This window comes from Pinus tabuliformis, chromosome Q, assembly GCF_031772625.1.
Source record: "Pinus tabuliformis cultivar Carrire ecotype Pingquan chromosome Q, CPIR1, whole genome shotgun sequence".
Taxonomy (NCBI): domain Eukaryota; kingdom Viridiplantae; phylum Streptophyta; class Pinopsida; order Pinales; family Pinaceae; genus Pinus; species Pinus tabuliformis.
Genome location: NC_142296.1, coordinates 172,209,602 through 172,232,642, shown reverse-complemented (window position 1 = coordinate 172,232,642; position 23,041 = coordinate 172,209,602). Strand labels below are relative to the sequence as shown.

Sequence of the window (23,041 nt, the reverse complement as noted above, 5' to 3'; positions counted from 1 at the left end):
TATGTATTAATTAAAATTATATATATAATTTTAATTAAAATATGTTCTTTTAATTCGTAATTTTATTTATGTAATTTGACTCAGTGGAAATGATTACATAACATAATTTTGTAATTTAAAATACATTTTTGATTTAGCACCTGAAAAACTCACCCTCAAATTCTACAAATTAAACAACTTAAACACAGATTTTTAAAAATCTTTGTGAGATTTTGGTTAAAATTAACTAAAAAAATATGATGAACAAGGCTTTTTCATCTATTAGTTAAACTAGCCCCAACATAACAAAACATTACATCTCATCCATATTAAGTACTAGGTTCTCTTCCATACTAGGTACTAAGTTGGATAGAGCCTTTTGACGCACAAATAGATCGAGTTGTTTTTAGTGAGACTTTTTGGAAGCTTTTCCTGTGGGTTTTTTCTCGTCTAATTTCTCTAAAATCCGGAAGGAATATATTGAAATCACAAGTTTGATGGGTAACCCCTGCACAATCGAAGTACCCTAGGGGTTTTTAGGGTGCTGAATCCACATATACAGTGAAAAAACCAGTTTAAATAACACAATTCAAGATTTCAACTGTTTTTCATGGTGCCTGTTTAAATAACACAAATCAAAATTTCACCTAAATTTTTTTCCCAAATTCCAACACCAAAAAATCCAAAAAATCACACTAAAAATAACTTGCAAATAAATTATAAAACTTAATTTTTATTTCGACGACACCAAAAAAATCACAATGACCAAAACTTCCAAATAAATTGTAAAACTCAACTTTTAATCATCCATATTCCAAATAAATTGTAAAACTCAACTTTTAATCATCTATATATTAATATATAGAAAAAACTTTTTATTTTTTAATCATATTATTTATCAATAACTATATTTTATTATTTAGATGGTCTAACTAATATATATTTTGAACTTTTAAATGAAATGAAATTATGATAATTTATTTTCAAATACATATAATTTTAATATTAAAAAAAACCAAAACACTAAAACTCAACTAAAACATATAATTCTAAAAAAATCTTTATAAAAATCCAATACATCTCCTAATTAAATTACACTTTTATTATAACACAACACTTCATTTTTATTAACGCAACATCATATTCTATAAAGATTGTAGTCAACCTTAACCAACCAGATTTCAAATTCAAATCATAAGAGTAAAAAACACTCCAAACTTTAAACCTATTTTTCCTTACCGTGCTCATTTCAGTCAAAAGGCCGTACAGAAATATATAGAAATCAAGCTCTTAAATGTATTTCCAATATTGTTTTGAACAGAAAAAATCTTTTAAATAATATTTCCAAAATTGTTTTGGACAGAAAAATCTAGCCGCAGAACGCTACAGTAAAAATGAGAAAGAGTGCTTTCTAACGGCAAGCCTTGATTTCAACGGCGCCGTCACGTTCAACGTTCGGAGAAGCACGACCTTTAAGCCCAACGCGGCCACCCTCTCCGGTTGCGCTTGTAGGGAATCTGTCAGGTCAAGACGGTGGACCAGAGACCGGTGGACACCGGCGCGCACACACCGTGCCTGTTGGCCACCCAACCATATTCACACACGTGTCACCGGCAGAGCCGGTCGCCACAGCTCCGGGTCTGAAGTAAGAATAAGTTCGACACTGGATTGCGGTAAATATCGACAAACGACCAAGGACGAGAAGGAGGCGGAGAAGGAGATTGAATTGAATTCGATCGATCGGATGAAGAAAACCTGTGTTCTATGCGGAAGTCGGGGTTTCGATCACGAGAAATAGCCATGTTAGCTTTATTTTGATCCGGAGGTCTGTTTGTTTACAGGCCCTTGGCAGCAGCCGGCAGCCCTGGAGATCCTTTTCTCTTTTATTTCAACTCAAGAGCTGTTTTCGCAACTGCCCGCATGACCTAAACGCAGATTAAATCTGCCTCCGCCCAATTGTTTGCAGGCGAGCCGTTGCAAAAAAGCAAAGCGGGAGGAGAAGGGAGGGGGCGGCCTTCTTCTTCTTTGTTTTTACGCTGCGAGGAATCGAACCCGCGACCGCCTCTTTATTCTTCTTTTCTGAATCGGCAGAGGTGCTTTAACTTCTTCTTCTTCTTCTAAGCTCTACTGCTACTGTGATCCTATGATGATGGCCATTCTTCGTCTGCTTATTCTTCTTATGTGTTTTGTTAATGAATTATTGATGAAGATGATGCACAGCTGAATGAGGGTATGATGGAGGTTGTTGCTCTGCTGTCCACTTCTTCATTCGAATCCTCGAGTCATATCATATCATGGAATGTAGTGATGACATGACCCCAGGCTTCGCATGGAGATTTTGACAAGCGCCATTACTTACTCAAACGGCCCCTTTCCGGATCACGCGAAGACAGTGGATGACTTTAAAGTTTATTTTAATCAATGTTCTGTTTTTCATATTGCGCGAATTTTTGTATATGTGAATACAATGCTTTTTGATTTTAGAATAACGTTAGCGTTGCAAAATTCTAGTTTAAAATAACCCTAATTCGCAACTGTATTTTTCGACTGTACTGAAAAGTGTAGGGTTTTTATCATATATACCCTTAATATAGAGAGCATTGCCTTCGTTTCGAAAGTTGAGCAATTCTTTTGTCGGGTATCATTAGGTATCCTTTTCTAGCAAGATTGCACTGCCTTGGTTGCTCAATACTGGTTTTTGGACAGTTCTGTTTTCTATTTCTATTTTTGGTCTTTATTCTGTCTTCGTCCCCATCCTCTGTCTAATAACTGTTATAGGATTTCTCAACTGCAATTATGTATCCAATTTTGAGAATAACGGACTGAAATTTAATATTTACCTTTTATCGTAACTCGCAATGAATGATATCGTTCTAAACCACTCAATGTTCCGCAGGCAACACACTGACCGAGAGCAGAGTATGATTTCATCCAATAGACACTTACTGAGTCTTCTTGTTGAAAGAGCTGAATATTTCTATTTCTTTTTAGAAGACACTTCGAGAAACACACCCTGAGGTCTAGGGATGCACTACATAACACGAACTTGCTTCAGCTAGCTGCCGGTAGTTATCTATTCTGCTAAAATGGCCCGGGATTTGCTGCCTGCCTCATTACTTTTTGATGTGCTATTCATTTGGCACATACAACAGCAGGGATAGAACCCTGATGTATGGCTTAAAACTTTGTTGACCTCACAACTTACAAGTGAACCAAGTGCCTGCTTGCAAGAGCTGAATAGTTCTGTTCTTGCTATTCTGAGGTTTTGTGTCATTACAAGCATGTTGACATTATTTTTTGATGCATAGGATTGACGTCTTGCAATATCTGTCTGGCCAAATGCAAAAACCCTATGTGATTTGTGGACTTTGGACTCTGTGTCCAAGGATGTCCCCTTTACGAAACAAATATAGGCATTATAGACTTACAAAAAGATAAATAGGTACAATGGTTGTTCTAATTCCTTAGAGAATCTTTTAACAATTCCAGAGCCCTGCAATTTGCTTGTGGTTTCAGCTTTGTTAAGGACTTGCTTCTAGTTGCTCTTGTTCAGCAGGGGATTTGCCATTTTCGTTTTAGTTCTGTTGTGGATCTTGAACGATTCTTATTTGCCTAGTTAACTGTTTGTAGGCAACCTAACTGTTTTTGACATTTCTTATTGGCAGGTTAATTGTTATTATCCAAATCAGTTACTGTAGTTGTAAGGGGTTCAGGCTTGAATGTGTTCTGTCTGACCTTGCAATAAGAATTCCGGGAAATATTTTGAATGCTTGCTGTTTGATGCCATTTCCATTTTTTGATTCTCAATTTAATCTTTTTTTACGTCTATACTGTTGTTTTTGTGGTCCGCATGATATTAAAATATTAGCCTGCCATTTCAACTGTACTGAGTTTTCAAACCATTTATTGCTATCTGTTTGGCATTGTCACCTCCAATTATGTTTTGATTTGGCAGCAGAAATACCTCTCCTGCATGTTTGATAAAACATTTAGTATTTCGTGGCTGTCATTATTTGTAAACTCAATGTTTATGTTAATCATTAAACCACTAGAATATATTAAGCTGGGTCTATGTTATGGTCTTCTAGCAAATATAAGGGTCACTTGTATAAGCAAAGGGTAGATATCCTTGGGAATTTGGTCTATATGAGTAATGGCTGAGAATTAGTATATATAGGAGATTATTATAGTCAATTCATATTTACTGTTCTATACTATCATATAAAATTATGATATTTTGGGTTATAACTTATTAGGGGTTATATTGTCTTAGTATCTTAGAAATTGTTCTGTAAGTTATCATTATTATTATTCTTGGGAGCTGTACTCTCCATCTATATTTGTCTGTCAATCCTTGTCATACTTTTTTGAGTAATTTGGATCTTATGCTTTCGGAATGAAGCATTCCTAGAAGAGAGGTAATTGTTATGGCCCTCTAGTGAATTTAAGGAGTCCTGGAACTGGAACTACACTAGTAATGGCTGAGAATTAGTATATATTTGGTGTAAATATATGATATTATTATGATCATTGACATGCACAATTGTCTATGATCATTTGGTATTGCAATCTTTTGGGTATGAAAATTTTATTGATTCCATATTAACAAAGGATCAAAGAGTACAACCAGAAAGATATCTTATAGTCCAATGTTAGGTAATGTCAAAGGTAGGTAATTTTCAATTTCGAGGGTAAAATGTCAAATTTATGTGTCGCAGCCTAGAATATATTAAAAGATAAACGACCTGATATACAAAATATCAAACAAACATGCCAGGCAAAACAGTGGTTTGCTGAACAATTTGTATGTGGCAAAATATTCTTCTACCTTAGTTTTGTGCCATAGATTGTTTTCTCAAAATCAAACTCAATGATTTGCTACAATTGACTTTGGGTTTTTGTTTCTGAGCTCCATGGTTTAACATCTAGTTCATGGAAAATAGAGGTTGCATTTTTAAATGAGGGTTTAATTTCAACGTAGTGACAGCTGATGAATGTCTGCTGACTAATTTCGTTATGTTTATTTCCCAGATATTGAAAATAGAAAATGCATTTAAACCCATCACTGTAGCTAATGCTGCATCTTGTTGCGCATCTCTGTCAGGATCTTCTCATTATCTGTGATATAAACAATTATGTACAACTTTTTTGAGGATTAATGCCTTCCTTCTCTGCAGTCCTTTGTTCAGTTTGAGTTGCAGATAAAATTCAGTAGAAGTTTATTCCAGTATCCTTATGTTCAGTCAAATAGACAGTGCTATGGTTGCTTTGCACTTGTTATATTTTTCTACGTAGCTCTAGAAACAGTGATACCACATGCTTCCTATGCCTTGTTTTGTTGCTTTTCTTCATACTGTACTTATTCACTAACATCTGGATGTTGTTTATGATCAATGTATCGGTTTTCTTAGGTGATTCTATGATGTGGGTCAACTGAATATAGTAGTGGTCAATTTTCAATTATACTATGGAGCAGCAAAATTTTGGGCTAGATGCATTTTCCATGGATTTGGTTTCTGTCCAAGATCTCAACCCATCTCAGCCATTGCAAGAATGTTCCGAAGATTCCATTTTTCTTTCCTCAAAGCAGCTTCAAGATGATTCTGAGCACAATTTGGAGGAGCCTGCAAGCAAACCCTCTTATTGGCTTGATGCATGTGAAGACATTGGGGATTTTATTGACTGGGATCAACCTCTTGATCAGACCAAGGAAAGCTTGGAATCCCTTGATACATTTGGAGTCCCTGGCTATCAGAGTGGTGGTTTTGTAACAGACATTCTTAGTGTGGATCATCTTCAAAATGAAGAAAAAACACATTTTCCTGATCCAAATGACAATATCATTGGAAGTGATCCTTTTGAACAAAGCATTGAGCAGGAACTAGTTCTGGATCATCTGGATATTCAACATTTTTCACCTATAGCTGATGGGGATTGCAACTTTACCGTTGCAGATTCTATGCTGGGTAGCCTTAAGAAAGGGGACCATTTACAAAGTACTCAATTTGGCAGTACACATGAGCTAGAAAATACAGAAGTGAAGGAGAGCATGCCAGGCAAAGAAATGGGTGGACATGATCATATAAAACAACCAACTAATCTTCATACAGAAAATAATAAAAATGATAAAGATTCTATGAGATTGGTGGAGAAAACCAAAACCCTTTTTGATAAGATTAGTAATGAATGTCCAAGGAAGGAAACTGTGAAAGAAAAAACGAGGCACGAGTTTGGCAATGGTAGTACGGAATTTGGTAAGACTCATGAAGAATCTCGAGAGAAAATCCTTAGTCTCAGAGACAGGACTAGGAGACATGATGACAGGGTCTACATCTCCATGAGAAGACCTGAAGAGAGGGGAAACAGGGGAGAACACATGGGAAGGACACAAGAGCGAACTAGAGGAAATGGTTATTCTACTCGAATAAGAGAGAGATCAATATCCATAGATGGTGCTGCAGACAGAGATGAAAGAAAGAAGCGGTTGAGAGAAAGCAGTAGGGATGACAGACAAGAAACTAGGCATTGGGATTTGCCAAGGGAAAGAGGGAGATTTGACAGGAAGAGGGACAGGGAGTGGGAAAGGGAGAGTGAGAGGAGAGACAGGGATCGGAGCAGGAGGGAAAGGGAGACTGAGAGGAGAGATAGAGATGGCCGGAGGGATAGAGAGAGAAGGGGCTATTGGGAAAGAGATCGATCTGGAAAGATGGTTTTCCGCCATGGTACGTGGGATGCTGAAACTGAGAGGGAAAGAGCAAGACAGAAGGAAACTGAAGCATGTTCGAGACAATGTAAATCCTCTGAAAAAGTTTCAGATGAACCAAAAGAAAAGCCAGCAGAAGAGCGGGCACGCAATTATCAACTTGAAGTACTAGAACAAGCTAGAGTAAAGAATACTATAGCATTCCTTGAAACAGGAGCTGGAAAGACCCTTATTGCTGTTCTTTTGATGCAAAGTGTGTGCAGAGACATGCGCAAGGAAAACAGGAAGATGCTAGCAATCTTTTTGGTTCCAAAAGTTCCCCTTGTTTACCAGGTAAATGCTGATCTAATGGTGCATTATTGTCTTCCATATGCTGATGACCATGTTTGTTATACTTTCACAAGTTTCCTTAGATTTCTAGTTTGATTGTAGGGTTGGCAAATGAAGAGATTGGAGGGGTTCAAATTGCTAGTTATGAGATATATACATGATGCTATGCAGATGATCTTTTGCAATTAATGCAATTAGATATGCTTATTCTATATAATAAGTTTTGCACTTAATACATAAAAAAATTCAGCGTGTTTAACATAATTGCATTGAAATAATGGTTTAATGTGACTTCAGCAAGCGGAAGTGATTCGTAAACAGACTGGCTATAACGTGGGCCACTATTGTGGTGAGATGGGTCAAGATTTTTGGGATTCACGGAGATGGCAACGGGAATTTGAGTCAAAGGAGGTACAGGATCTTTCTTGATTGAAGAAAATTCCTTTTTATCCCTGAAATATGGTGAAAAGGTTGAAGAAGAAAAATATAGCAATCCATGTCAAGATGTTATTGTTCTTGTCACTTATACTTTTCATTGCGTCAAAATGCAGAAGTAAAATCATTAGTAATTCCTGTTACATTTGTACTCCTACATTGGCAATGGCATAATATTTGTGCATTTTTTTCATTGCAGGTGCTTGTAATGACAGCACAAATTCTTCTGAACATTTTACGGCATAGCATAATAAAAATGGAATCTATTAATCTTCTTATCTTGGATGAATGCCACCATGCTGTAAAGAAACATCCTTATTCACTGGTAATGTCTGAGTTCTACCATACTACTCCGAAGGATAAGAGGCCAGCTGTATTTGGCATGACAGCGTCCCCTGTAAACCTGAAAGGTAAGGTATATGTGCCCATTCTCGTTGGATTTTGTATTCCTAGTTTGAATTTGTGGCATACACAGCCAATAATTGTTTCCTCTTTTCTAGAGTGAGACTGCTTGATGTTTTCCATATATTTTCTGAAGAAACCAGTCTTTCTTTGCCTCATCTCATGATTTGCATTAGTGTCTATAATGTGCTAATGCTTCCAATCATGTTCTTGAAAGTGATAGCTTTGTCTTTCAGGAGTCTCCAATCAAGAAGATTGTGCAATAAAAATACGAAATCTGGAAAGCAAGCTTGATTCTATTGTGTGCACAATAAAAGATAGGAAGGAACTTGAAAAACATGTTCCCATGCCATTAGAAGTTGTGGTGGTATATGATAAAGCAGCTATATTGTGGTCCTTGCATGAGCAAATAAAACAAATGGAGGCAGCAGTGGAGAACGCTGCTCATGCAAGTTCTAAGAGGAGCAAATGGCAATTTATGGGTGCAAGAGATGCAGGTGCGAAAGAGGAGCTGCGACTTGTTTATGGTGTATCTGAAAGAACAGAAAGTGATGGAGCTGCAAATTTAGTGCAAAAGTTGAGGGCAATTAACTATGCTCTTGATGAGTTGGGGCAATGGTGTGCATTTAAGGTACTTACAGGAAGGGAAAATTTTCTCTTTTGGTCTTATATCAAGTGGAAAACCCTTATTGAAATGCCTATATGTTGGCTCTTTGGTGATTTCTACATGTATTGTCTTTTAGGTTGCCCAGTCATTTTTAACAGCCTTACAAAACGATGAAAGAGCAAATCATCAGCTGGATGTCAAGTTTCAGGAGTCATATCTGAAAAAGGTTGTAGCTCTTCTGCAATGCCAGTTGACAGAGGGAGCTGTTTGTAATAATAAAGATACCATTGAATTGGAGGATAAGAATAATGCTTCAGGAGGAACATCAGGTGAAGTCGAAGAGGGTGAGCTTCTAGGTACACAAGGTGAGTGATGTATAGTGCTGATTTTTGAGTTTTAGAATTTTTTTTCCTTCTATCTTTGAGAGGGGAATTGTAATGAACATGAATTAGGGAATAAATTCGTTTTTGCAATTTTGATGATGACCATATTTCATCATAAAGCTTATATTTTCAGTAACAGTAAAAGCTAAAAATGATCCTTGAACATTATTTACACCTCCATAGTTATTTCTCTCATACTATATTACTCCACAGTACGTCTACCATTGTACTTTATACATTGAACGATTTAATCAATTTATGATTGGAAGTGTGCCATAGATATTCAGAAGGTATGGTAAAACAAATATTTGCTTTTTCGAACCTTTACATCCACTGAATAAGTTCATTTTTTATGGGTACAGTCAAACACAGATGAACAAACACCAGTGAAATAAGTGTTGTGATGGGTTCACAAATTTACATTGTATATAAAATTATAAATGAAATAGTCACAAGTATTCTTGAGCATACAAATAAAAGTTAAAGATGTGTACATAGTCAAAACTCATTGGTTATTCATCACATATTGTAGCTTTCATGAAGTTCTAGTACAATGTCTTCAGATACTGAAATGCTATATGTGAAACGGTTTTTATTTGGGATGAAAATAAATATTTTCCCGGGTAAGAAAATTGTATTTATTTACGAATAGAATTTTGGTACAATTTAATCTGGTCTGAGATTGACATCTTTGGCATTATGATTTGATGGTTGAACATATAACCTTTCTTGGTATTAGCTTTAAGACAGAAACTAATGACATCTGAGATAAGTAGCGGAAGATGCATTCATTGGTGGAAAATTTGCTCCCTTTACAAAATTATGTTGCTGGTCCAACTATTTGTCTCAATTAAAGAAAGATCTAATAACAACTTTATTTGGCTTCAAATTTGCCCGGAAAACAATGGAAATTCTTACAAGATTTTGATAAAATCCGGCAGAAATTTTGGAAAATCTGGGTTACTGCTGTCAAGTTTCAAGGTTTGGGGTGACCAGGGATTTTTGATGGTGCTGAATCCTTTTCCGCCATCAAAAACAGGATTCAAGCACTCAGTCTGTCAGATTTTTTGAGAAAAATATGGCCAGATTCTGGTGACTTTTTACCGTCTGGGCAAATTTGCTGCCTTGGTAAAAACACCCTTTATTTTACTTTGCTTATTTAGTTTGGTGTTAAAACTATTTTGTTTAGAAATGATTATGTCAGGGTTTAATAAATGGGTGCAAAATTTAATTATAAAGTCTCTGTTTATTTTGCCTATGCTGATATGACACAAAGGATTTAACAAACAAGCATGTGTGTGTGTATTCCAGGCAATATATTGCAGTGAAAACCTCCTAGGCACTTCCTCTCATTTTGAGGATGGTACTTAGGGTAAACCCTAGATTCTTTAGGGCATAAGGACAGGACAACAACTTACGAATAGATCATATGTTGCTCATCAACAATCGGCTCACGAAGAGCAAACATGTCACAAAGTGGGATTTGAATTTTGAATATAGTTGGGGAGAGTAACAACTTTTTGACACAAATACTTGAACTACAATTAACAACATCTATATTTATTATTCTTTAATATAATATTAAAAAAATTCACCCATCCTTTACTAAATATGATTGTGAGAATGGCGACCTTGCAATCAGTTGGAAACTACTATTGGACACAGGAAGCATTATGTAAATGATTATCAATATTTGGCAAGTCATTGAGGAAAAACATTCTCTTCTCAATGGTCCATGCTTTCATGCCTGTTGACAATACGTTTTGTTTCTTCTTATGGGATTTTGTGGTATAGGGATGTCATTGTCAAAAATTGCAAGCTATTGTATTGGTGCACTGGTGAGGTAACGGAGAATTAAGCTATTGTGGTCTGACTCCTAATTAAATGCATATGAAAGGGATGAGGTTGGGTGCAAGTTCTGGGTGATTTTAGGGTAATAGTTTTCCCTTTGATTTAGCACCTAAACTGAGGGAAGTTTACTTTATGCAATGGAATGTAATAAAATAGGGAAAGGATGTAAATATTCCCCAAGATTAAGAACATCTCTTATGCCTTGCTTATTTGAGAGAAGATTGAAATTTGTGTTCCATTTAGGCAGTTTAGTTCAAGGCATGATTGATTGGATTGCTTTATGTTAACTTGAAAAAATGTAGTAGGATCATTTGCCTAGTCATGCAATTTAACTATATGTGATTTGTGAGCATATCAAGAAACTATCTACAAATGAGGGAATGGTAGAACTTGGCGAAATTTGCACTTGTAGGTCATTTCCTTTTTTGTAAGAATTAATTGCAAACAAAACTTTATAAATGCACATTAGATGAAATGTTCTGAAGTGTCACCATATCTGCATCATACATTTTTCTTTCCTAGGAAGGAGTTGTAAATTTAATTTCAAGGAGGGAAAAAGTTACTTTACATATGTCCGATAGGCACCCTGAAATTCTACTATTGTTAAAAAACAGAGAGAACTTAAACCCTAGTAGCCTCAAATATCTAAGATAAATGTCAGTGTTGGACTCAAGGTGCGAGTAACATATCTCAAAAAGATATCAAAGAGGATAAAAACTCTCTGTTCAATCCCAACTTGGGCATTACATCAACTGTAAAAACTCATAGAAGAGTCAAAAGAAGGGTCTGAAATATCATAACATAAGCGAAATCATTACATCAGCTGTAACAACTCATAGAAGAGTCAAAAGAAGGGTCTGAAATATCATAACAACATAAGCGAAATCAGAGAACACTTGTCATTATTACCGGATGAGAGATGCCAGACTCTTCCTCCGGTATCTCCCAAGATCCTTGAGTTAAATCCAATGCTCTCTTGGACGTATCATCAGCTTCCACGTTGATCTTCTGGTAGATATGTGCATAAGAAATGACAGAGAAAACTGGCATCAGCTTGATTTGATCAAAGAGGCCTCAGAAGTCGGTTCTACATACCTATTGAACGTGTTACCCAATCTATGATTTGATCAAAGAGGTCTCAGAACTAGGTTCTGCATACCTGAATGCGAGTGAGATAATACCCTGTTCAGCTATCAGTCTTAACAAGATTGCCAATCCCTCTATTCTGTGATATTATTTGTACCCACACAGGTCAGCTCTGCAAGATATCTTGTGAGATCCAGAAAGATAGGTCACACCTGTCGTGACATTTAAACAAGGGGTAAGTTGGTAAGCACCTTCAAGAAAGCCCATGCATAAGATTTATCCACTTGCACATTGCCAACCTGCCTTGGCACTATTAGCTTTGGGGGGGGGGGATTTTGTGTCTTCATAAATCAATTTTATTTGATGATATACTTGAAGAGGAGGGATCTCCATATCCGAAAAAATGCTTCAGTTCCTTGCTAACCAAATAACCCTTGAGGCAATGAAGGGTAATGATCAACGATCTTTGAGTGCTCTGTCATCAAACCATTTCTTCTTACGTTCTATAAGGATTCCACTTTCCAATTACCTTGCCCTCCAGCTAAGGGAAGAATAGTACCCTATATCTCCTTCCTAAAAACACAATGAGCTAACAAGTGATGATGTGATCTATTGCTTCCTCTTTACATTTACAAAGTGTGCAACATTCCAGGACCTTGCCTTGCCCTTTTTTGTAGAACCTCCCAGGTCAAAACTTTTTTTTTTTGCTAAAGCCAGCCACATAAAAATTCTGGACTTATTGGAGCTTTAACTTTACAAATCATTCTTCGCCATCAATCTGCTACAGTGTCATCATCAAACATTCTTATAACCTAGGCTAACTGTGAATTGACATGTGGAGGGTTTTGGGGACCATACTAAGGTATTGTCTTCTGCCATCAATCTAATAGAACTCTGTGCCAGCCTCTGAATATGGTCCTTCCAGCAATCTGTGGCTGGACTCTACAATCCGAGTGATTCCACGTTCATCCATCCTTGCTGCCAAATATTAGTAACAGTTGAATCTTCTATGTCAGGTAGTGCAAGTCTACTTTGTTCATTCGATATATTTACCATGGTGATGCTGCACTGCACTTCCCACCCAAGGATCTTTCCACAGGCTTTCCTCTTTCCCATCCCCCACTTTCCAGACAAGCCAGTTTCCAATGAGGGAAAGAAAGAGGTAGGACCTTCCAATAGATTGAAGCATTTTTTTTTATATATTTAACAGGTTTCCGGATCCACCATTCAAAATTAAATGGGTCTTTATATATCTGCAATATAACATTATGCTGTAACATTTTACAGTTAATGAGCCTCAAGAGGCTCTTAACAGGTAATGCTTTACTGAATCAATGTACAAATATTAGGTCGTGCGATGCTAGCAGTCTTGAGCTTAGCTTGTTACCTTCTAGTTTAAAAGATCAATTCCATACCCACATCATACTGTTGGAATACTGAAGAATAGAGATACGCATGAGATGCTTCTCATTAATATGATACACATATAATAAATACAGATCTATGACACTTGGATTCATCTTCCAACTTCCAAGAGGTCTCTTGGACTCTTGATGATTGTTTATATTCACTTGCGTTTCTTCATATTCATTTCCAAGTGAATAATACAATTTACCATAATCCCTAAGGATTAGGTTTCCAATATCCCCCCATTAATATGAAGGGGTGTATGTGAGTCCTAGTAGAGAGCTGAAATTTGGAAGTGGACAGCTGCCAATCACTGAATGTGCTCTCTGAAATTGGTGGTTTCGGGATGACCACAAACCAAATGGCTAGCAGAAGTTGGTGACTGAATGGTGGTTTACGAATCACCACAAACTTTGGAACCTGGATCTTGTTAATTGGAGTTAGAGATGGAAGGTTTCTATTAAATTTAGAACTGCACTAAATTTGGCGGAGGGACCCACAAGTGAAGCTAAGGCGCAATTTACTTTTCTTATTTTGGACTAATTTTCCTATAGTAAAAAATAGAATCAATCTCAACCGTCCATTGAGTTTTAATCTCAGCCATTGGTGGAAGGTGGAAGGCCAAGTCAACTTTATAAGGAGAGAAAGGGTGCAGACTTAGCACATCGTTATGCACTAGAGACTTGTGCGTTCAGAAGGTTTTCCAGATCAACGTGCTAGGGCAGAAAGAGAGGTTGAATAGCCTCAACAAATTCTTCAACCAACGTGCATCTTTACCTGGGCCGTGTTAGCCTTGTGTAGGAGGTCCGATTTAGCTTGTACAAGTTCATACAACTGTGCAGACCAGGAGGCCTAGTTGAATAACAAATTGAAGGGAATTTTTTCCCTCTAATTTGTAATAATTATTTGAGATCTTTGCTGAGCAGAATAATAAAACACTCAAAATGGCAAGTTTTCCCCAGTTGGGGTTTCCTGGGTAATTTCTGGTGTTCTATTGTTTGCTTGTGTCTTTGTGAATTTATTTTCCGCTGCTATTATATGTTAGAATACTTGGCATATTTAGTAAAAGTGTTTGGACTTTAGTTTTCAGTTTCTTCATAGCAGAATTTTTATTAAATTAGCAGTTGGGTATAGAAAGATAACATAGTATCAGAGCAGGTCTCTAATTGAAGACCAAAAAGAGTGTTAGCTGCCTCAGGAGCAGCAGGAAAGGGGACACAATTCACTTCAGGACTACACAAGGGTTTCTGGCTGTGTGACCTAGGGATAATCTGCACTAAGGTTTCCTCTTAGCAGGCTTTGCGCAAGGATTTCTGAGCAGTTTGAACAAGCAGGATGGCGTATTTAGGGATGAGATTTGAGGATCACCTTGATGGAGCCTCGACTTTTTGTTCTTGGAAGGAGAGGATTGGTGTAGTTTTAGAGGAGCAAGGAGTTTGGGAGTTTGTAGAGAGTCCACCAACCGCCAACAGATCCTCAACAACTGGCCCAACATAATGAGAAAGACACAAAGGGTAGAAGAATAATCCTTGAAGGAGTCAAGGATCACATCATACCTCACCTTTTAGGGAAGAAGACAACTTGGGCTATGTGGACAACTATCTTAGGGCTGTACCAGGGTACGATTGATGCTAGGACGCTGGTATTCAGAGATAAACTCATAAATATCAAGATGACTTAAGCCCGAGTCCGTGATCTCTTACTTGGCCGGATTCACCCAGGTGAATGATGAGTTAGCTGAGGTGGGGGAGACATTCTCAGACAAAGGAGACCTTGTCAGTTCTGCACTATTGGGTTTTCCCAAGTCATGGGAAAATTTTACTGATGCTATTAGTGGCAGAGAAAACTTACCAAGATGGTAGAGGTTATGGAGTGATTGCGTGCAAGAGGAGATTTGGAAGCAAGCCAAATCTGGGTCTCATGCGAAGATTGAGGAAGAGGAGAATTCTGCCCTACTTGGCAAAGGGGGCAAGATCAAAAGCAAGAAAAATCCAAGAGGGGCCGAGTCCAATTTTTGAGGCAAGAAGAAGAAAGTTCTCGGCAAAGTAAAGTGCTTCTCTTGTCATCAGTTTGGGCACTACTCCACCAAGTGTCCAAATAGGGAGAAGGGGTCCAAGAAGGATCACGTGGCAACATCAATAGAGGTGGAGGAGTTCACTTCTCAGTTTGAGAGGGAGTTTTCTTTCATAACTTGCATGGCAAGCTTAGTGGTCAACAATGTCATATATCGGGAACAAAGGATATATCCAAATTTAGGCTTCTGTGATCCATATCTTGAATACTGGGAAATATTTTTGTAATAATCACATCAAAAATATTTTGTCGACACATTTTGAACCATCTAGTGTGGTTCATCGTCAGGACAAGATGGGGAATTAGATCATGACATCAGATTAAATAAAGAGAGTGATGTAGAGACAATTAATTCTAACGGTTAACTTTGAACAAAGACACATTATTCATTAATAAGGAATACTTTAATATATAAAAACTAAAAATGAATTAAAATATTCAAAGAAATGTTACAAAAATAAAAAACAAAATAAAAGGAAAGGAAAAGGGGGACCAACCTATTAAAGGTCAAACAAAAGTATGGTTAAAAAAAGAAAGAAATAAGAATTAACAACTAACTAAAAAGAATCTAAAAGAATTTGTCAATTTAATTAGTCAAACAATTCTAGACTAATAACTAAATTAAAATATGAACTCTAATTCAAATTAAATAAAGGAACATATTAAAATATAAATTTTCAAAAAGGGAAGAGATTAAATCAATGAAATAATAAAAAACGAAGCAAAAACATTAACAAGTATATTAATAATTCAAAAAAGATATAGATAATTAAGGAACATAAAGAAAATAAATAAAGCAATGACCTCCTTTTATTTATTTATTTTTTGGTAAGAAACAAAGAAAAAGCAAAAAAACTAGTTTACAAAAGAATAATATTTGAATATTTTGAAAACCTATATAAATTAATAATATTATGAACACTTTTATATATATATATATATATATATAGACTAAAATTCACATGCAATAAGAAGGGAAAAAGATAAACAATAAAAGTTCATAAAGGAACGAGGGAAAGAAGCCTTGAGAATATAAAATTAAGAATTAATAATAATTAAAATTTTTAAAAGGACACCAAAGGAGATCCAAGAAAATTAAATAATCAAGGTTCTTAAGAAAATATTTATATTTATTTATTTTTAAGAAATAAAGCCAGGAAGAGCCTTAAAAACTTAGTCACAAGAGAAAAAAAAGAAAAAAAAAGAGGAGAAATAAGAAAATAATTACTTTAAGAAGAAAGGGTAGGGATCCAACAATTACTAATTTTCCAGCCATCGTCCCTGTTCAGATTACTTGGCCTCCTTTCAATCTCTATGGTCTCCCTAAACTTACGGTGATGGAAATGCTTAATCCTTGCAATGACTCGAGCTCCTTCAATGCAGATGTGATGTTTGATGTTTGATGTTTGGTGCATGCTCATGAATCCTTTGATTTATTGAGCGACCAATTTCACCAATGTAGGGTGTCCCATAAGAACATGGGATTTCATAAACACCTTTCATATTTTTAGGGTCCACTGGGTCTTTTACTGATCTTAGGGAGCTCCAAATGGTGTTTAGGGGCCTAAAGGTTGAGGAAACCTTATGCTTCCTTAGGATCTTTGCAATATTGTTCTGATGATGAACCACACTATATGGTTCGAAACACATCAACAAAATACTTTTGATGTGATTATTACCAAAAGATTTCTCAGTAACAAAGGATATTTCAACCAATTGACAGTGAAGGATATGCAATTTCATATAGAGATGGGAGATGATGTTAGGTAACTAGCACTGGGCATGGGTACTATCAAGTTTGAGAGGGAGTCTGGGAATGCTCTCTACCTTATAGATGTCATCTATGTCCTAGGGTTGAAGAAAAATTTTGTTTCAGTCTCAACCTTGGAGAATAAAGGTTACGAGGTTATCTTCAACAAAGGAAAACCTTGGAGAACAAAGGTTACGAGGTTATCTTCAACAAAGGAAGGGCCTTTCTCAAGCCTTTCAACTCTGGAGTTTTGAAGAATCTAGGGCAATTAGGTTAATAAGATTCTTCTCACGATGATAACTATTTGTGAGGTACTTTTTATTTTCTTGTTGACACATTCTTCTCTTGTTATTGTTAGAGTGTGTTTTCCTACTTTATCAAATAGTTACCAAAACAAAAGAGACAAGAACACAAGATGTTGGCTTTCTGCCAGGGCCAAAACCTCTCACTCTTTGAGAGGAAAACCCGCACAAATTCTTCTTATAGAGATTCCAGTTGACGAACACCAAGACCATGACCCTTGACCTATTTGGCCACTCTAAGATCAAGACACCAATCCTCTTCTTTGTCATTGAAGTCATCACTACCGCAACATCGAGGCCATCATTACTACACCGAGATCATTACTGCTGCACTTTCACTGAGGTCTTCATCATAACAGTGGGATATATATATATATATATATATATATGAGAGCTGCACCAAGAACTTCATCAAGATCATGACCGAGACTATGATTACAACTATGTCGAGATCATGACTGCATCTATCCACTCAACTGGGCTGATTCCTTTAGCTCATTGACCTCAGTGTTTTGTTGTACTCGTTGTAGCCCAACTCCGTCTGCTACTACATGATTTTTTTTGCACTGTTGGCCTTCTCCTTTAGGCCAAACCCTTCAGCCTATCTTAGCTGACGACCTGGCAGCCCCAGGCAAAATCCTTTTTTCCTCTTACCAGTTAATTTGGGTGCTTTCTAGCCCTCAACTGTCCTATAGGTCTCGACCTACCACAACATTCTTTGTCTGCCCTAACCAAGGCTATTCTGACCCTCTTCTCTAGCCCTTGGTCTGCTACAATACTCTTAGATTGCCCTAACAACACACTTCATCAGACTCTCTCACCTTGCTCACTTCAGATTTGCCTAAGGCTTATGGTCGTATTAGGCTTATGGCTTGCTTTTCCTGACCACAAACCTCTCTCGACCTCTTTGTTTAGTGTCCTTAGGCCCTCGACCTTGTCTATTTTGCCCTCCAGTACATAGCCCAATCCTTACTAACCTTGCGGATGACCTTAACTATGCTTCCTACCAGCCTCAGCCTCAGGACAAACCTCCTGTGGTTGTGGATCTTCTTGAACAAACCCTCCCCTACTGCGGTCGTTTCCAGTTGAGCCAAATCTCCTTGCCAAATAGTCCTCGACCCTTCCTGGTTGACTGCGGCTAGGGCAAACTCCGCTTCTTTCTACAGATTCTTAAATCGGTCCAGCTTCAACCAACGAATGCCATAACCTTACATAACTTGACTCTTACATGTTGTGGCTAGATCCTTCTACTCACAAACTCGACCAGATTCCATAGCTGGGCTTCTTGATTAGCTAAGGCTCCTCTCTCTAAGATCTGCAACTCTCTTAGGGCTATTTCTCCACACATGAAGTCCATCTCAATTTGTGATTAACCTCTCCGTTGGCTCTCTATTTATACTCTTGTATGAATGTCTCGGGGGCCTTCTTTGTTCTTCAAGAAACCCCTATTTAACCATTCAACAACAAATTGGAATTTAATATTAATTCCCTTGGTTCTAAACCCGCCCTTTTTGGGTCCAAAACCCCAACACTTGGATTCTTTTCTCACAAGGTACCTTTTCGTGGTTTTTCTCCACTTGGAATTACCTTCTGAGCTACCCAAATTTCGACACTCTTTTTTTGAGGAAGGTATTTCCGTGTCGTTCTCGTGGAAATCTCCAGCTCCATGACTTTTCTTGCATGCCCATGACTTCCTTGCATGAGCCATGACTTTCCCTTACATGGCCATGATTGTCCTCGCATGTGCTACGTCTTCTTTGTGCTTGATCAAGACTTATCTTGCACTGTGCATGACTGTCTTTGCATGTACCATGACTTTCCTTGCGTGATCCATGACTGTCCTCACAAGATCTACGACTTTCCTTACACCACCATGATTGTCCTTGCATGGGTTGAACACTCAAATCTCAAACCTCAGTATTCTGCTGTCCTTGCTATAGCCCAACTCCTACTGCCACATGCTTCTTTCGCACTACTGGCCCGCTACGTTAGGCCAAACTCTTCAGCGTATCTTAGTTGCTCACCTAGCAGCCTTGGGAAGAATTCTTTTGTCCTCTTATCAGCTGATCTGGGCACTTTCTAGCCCTCAACGTTCGTGTTGTAGGTGTCAACCTACTACAACACCCTCTGTCTTCCCTAACCAGGGTTATTCTGATCCTTCTCCAGCCTTGGGTATGCTACAACACTCTTAGACTGCCCTAACAACCCACTTTAGAGTTTAGACCCTCTCGTCCTGCTCACATCAGGTTTTTCTAAGGCTTGTGGTCTTACTAGGCCTACGACCTGCCCTCGACCTTATTTGCTTTGCCCTCCAATTCACAACACAGTCTTTACCAGCCTTGCGGATGGCCTTAGCTAAGCTTCCTACTAGCCTCGACCCCTATATCAGGGCCTTGGCCTCAGGACAGACCTCATGTGGCTGTGGATCTTCTTGAACAATACTCCCTTATTGCGGCCCTTCCCAGCTGAGCCAAATATTCTTGCCAAATAGACCTTGACACTTCCTGGTTGACTGTGGCTAGGGCAAACTTCCCCTCTTTCTACATATTCTTAACTTGGTCCAACTTCAAACAAAGAATGCCATAACCTTATAGAATTCAGACCTTACATGCTGCGGTGAGATCCTTCTACTCACAAACTCGGCCAGATTCCATAGCTCGGCTTCCTGATGAGCTATGGCTCCTCTCTCTAAGATCTGCGACTCTCTTATGGCTATTTCACTCCACACATGAAGTCCATCTCAATGTGTGATTCGCCTCTCCATTGGCTCTCTATTTATACTCGTGTTAGTGTCTTGGGGGTCTTCTTTGTCCTTCAAGAAACCCCTATTTAACCACTCACCAACAAATTAGAATTTAATATTAATTCCCTTGGTTCCAAACCCACCACTTTTGGGTCCAAAAACCCAATACTTGGGTACTTTGTCCACAAGGTCCCTTTTCGTGGGTTTTCCCCAGTTGGAAATACCTTCCAAGCTACCCAAATTTCAACAAACAAATGGTCAACATCTGATGCTTCCATGCGTTGTAGTTCTTGCTTGTGAACTTCTAACTTCCTTCTTATGTGATGTTGGATAAAAATGCCATAGGTGAAGTTTAAAAACAACCCATGAACAATGTAGTAGTATGAAAAACTTGCACATATCTATAAATCTACCGATAACAGCCCAAAAAATGCGGATCTAGGCAAATCTGCTCACCACTAGTACAACAAGACTCAGATCTTCTCTCAGCCAACTGAAAAACACATAGATCTAGGCAAATCTGCTCACCACCAGCGCAAAATCACTCAGATGTTTTCATGAATAGCACTAGAAAAAATAAATTTTCCTTGGATTTGCTGAAAAATAGCAATTCAATACCTAAAACTTCAAGATCTGCAAATCTCGACACTAATATGGGAAAAAAACAACTTCAATCTGCTTCTACTTTGTTTGGCTTCAATGAGAACCCTTTGGCTATTCGATCCCTGGATCTATCTCTGCTGGCATCTGTTGAAATTTGGTACCAGAGGGCAGGTGGTTATTTAAGGCTTTGATCTTTGGCCTAGGAAAAGTGTCCAAAAGAATTTAATTTTTCTCCTAAAGTGACTTTGTAATTTTTTTTTATAAAGTTAAATCTAATTTAAAAGTGACTTTAAGTGATAAAGTTACTAAGTCTAATTTTAAAGTGAATTTTATAAAGTCAATGAAAAATTAGAAAGGAAAAGTGACTTTGGAAATATATGACTAAGTGGGTCTTTATTAAAGTGGGGTGAATTAAAAAATAAAAAGTGAGATTTAAATGAGCATTTAATCTCAGTTTTAGATCTCAATCTATTTCAGCCATTGGATTTAGGGATCACCCAAAAGTCACTTGGGGTTAGATTAAAGGAGGAAAATGAGGAAAATGTCATTCATTCTTTTATGAGCAGATTGGGAGAAAGAGAGCAAGAGAGCAAGGAAGATTTTTGGACAGGGAGGAGAAGGAGACAACAGCTTGGCACACATTCCAAGATAGCAGTTGAGCAGATTTGTACAACTGATTCAGCACACAGTGAAAGACAGATTTTGGCAAGATTTTCGAGGAGTGGTTTGCACAAAAACGAGGAGCAGTTTGCTGATTTTTTTGCACGCAAAACGAGGGTGGTACAACAACATTTAATGCTGAAAATGGGCACGAAAATCGAGGAGGCCGTACAACATTTATTGCTGTCCTGTTTGCTGTAATTTCCAGTTTGCTGAGGCATGGGAAAAGAGATAAGTTGTAAATTTGCTTGCTGATTTTTTGCTGAATATTTCTCACTGTAAAAAGACAATTTTCAGAAATAAAGAAGAGCTCTCAAATTGGTTTTCCCCAAGAGTTGTAGGGGGTTTTTCCAGGGTCACATTGACCAAAAATCTCAGTGTTTAAATGTGTTTTAATGGCTGTTTATTACTGCTGATTTTTATTTCTGCAATTTCCAGCATTTTGTAAAATTTCCAGAATTTGTGTTTTCAACAAATTTATTTTTTACAGCTTGTTAAATGTATGGTTATGGGAAAGGTTATTTAACTATATGGGAGAAATAAGGAGAAACTGAAAACCGGGGTGGGAAATGAGAAATTTCTACATGGTATTAGAGCTTGAGTGCTGAAGGGCAGTTTGGGACAGCGAAAGGAAAAATTACAGCGACTGATTTTTCACTCAGAAAATTCCAGCAAGCTGATTTTTTCATAAACAACAGTTTTATCTTTACTACAACAGTGCTATTTTTTAGTTTTAGGACAACAGGATGTCATTGGGATTGAGGGTGGAGGATAGGCTGGATGGGCATACAAATTACATCGTTTGGAAGGAGAGAATGTAGAGTATCTTTGAGGAGGCAGAAGTCTGGGATATCATGGTGCATACCACACAAAACCCTGTTGTTGTGCCTACTGATGCTACTCAGTTGACAGCTTATAATAAAAAGAACAACAAGGGTAAGAGACTGATTTTAGATGGAATCAAAGACCATTGCATTCCTCATGTGAGAAGAAAGAGCAATGCCCATGAGATGTGGACAACATTGTCCAATCTCTACCAGAGTACCAATGAGAACCGGAAGATGGCCCTGAAGGAGAAACTGAAGAACATTAAGATGGGTAATGATAGTGCAGCTGGATATTTCACAAAGATTACTAATGTGAGAGATGAGTTGGCAGCGATTGGAGAGGCCATTCCACCCACTGAGTTGGTGCGGATTGTAGTGAATGGCCTCCCTCGTTCATGGTTGAACTTTGCTGATGGGGTTTGTGCATGTGAGACCCTTCCCACATGGGAGAGGTTTTGGGATGATTGCATTCAGACAGAGATCAGGAAAGGTCAGCTTGGGGCAGCTAAGCCAGTTGAGTAGGATGAGGATGTAGCACTGGTGGCAGGAGGCAAGAAAGGCAAAGGGAAGAAGCAGGCTTCCACAAGCAGTGGTGGGGGCAAAGGCAAAGGTAAAGGTAAAGGTAAACAGGGGAACACACAGAAGGACTATTCCAAGGTGAAGTGTTGGAATTGTCAAAAGATGGGACACTATGCAGTTGTGTGTCCGGAGAAGAAGAAGAAGGGGAAGAACTAGGACGTGGCAGCTTCAGCAGGGATTGAGGACTTTGCAGGTCGTTTTGACCGAGAGTTTGCGTTCACTACGTGTGAGTCCTCTAGTGCAGGATCACCTGCCACACATGTTCAGAGGGAGCATGCTTTTCCCTCGATTAGCAGAGCATCTTCAGGTATCTGGTATGTG

At 37.9% G+C, this 23,041-nt stretch overlaps 1 protein-coding gene across 2 annotated transcripts in view; it reads left to right on the top strand.

Moving 5' to 3' along the window:
- The first annotated feature begins 1,642 nt into the window (after positions 1–1,642).
- Positions 1,643–23,041, top strand: part of DCL1 (dicer-like 1) — a 77,799-nt gene continuing 56,400 nt past the window's right edge. The window contains exons 1-7 of one of the 2 annotated variants that reach the window (XM_089384145.1): positions 1,657–1,804; positions 1,946–2,072; positions 5,391–7,015; positions 7,310–7,423; positions 7,647–7,857; positions 8,086–8,480; positions 8,593–8,821. In XM_089384145.1, coding sequence (XP_089240271.1) covers positions 5,447–7,015; positions 7,310–7,423; positions 7,647–7,857; positions 8,086–8,480; positions 8,593–8,821 — 2,518 coding nt within the window. In that variant the 5' untranslated portion in view covers positions 1,657–1,804; positions 1,946–2,072; positions 5,391–5,446. Of the gene's footprint in view, positions 2,073–5,390; positions 7,016–7,309; positions 7,424–7,646; positions 7,858–8,085; positions 8,481–8,592; positions 8,822–23,041 lie in introns of both variants that reach the window. The other variant, XM_089384144.1, reaches the window with a different exon arrangement.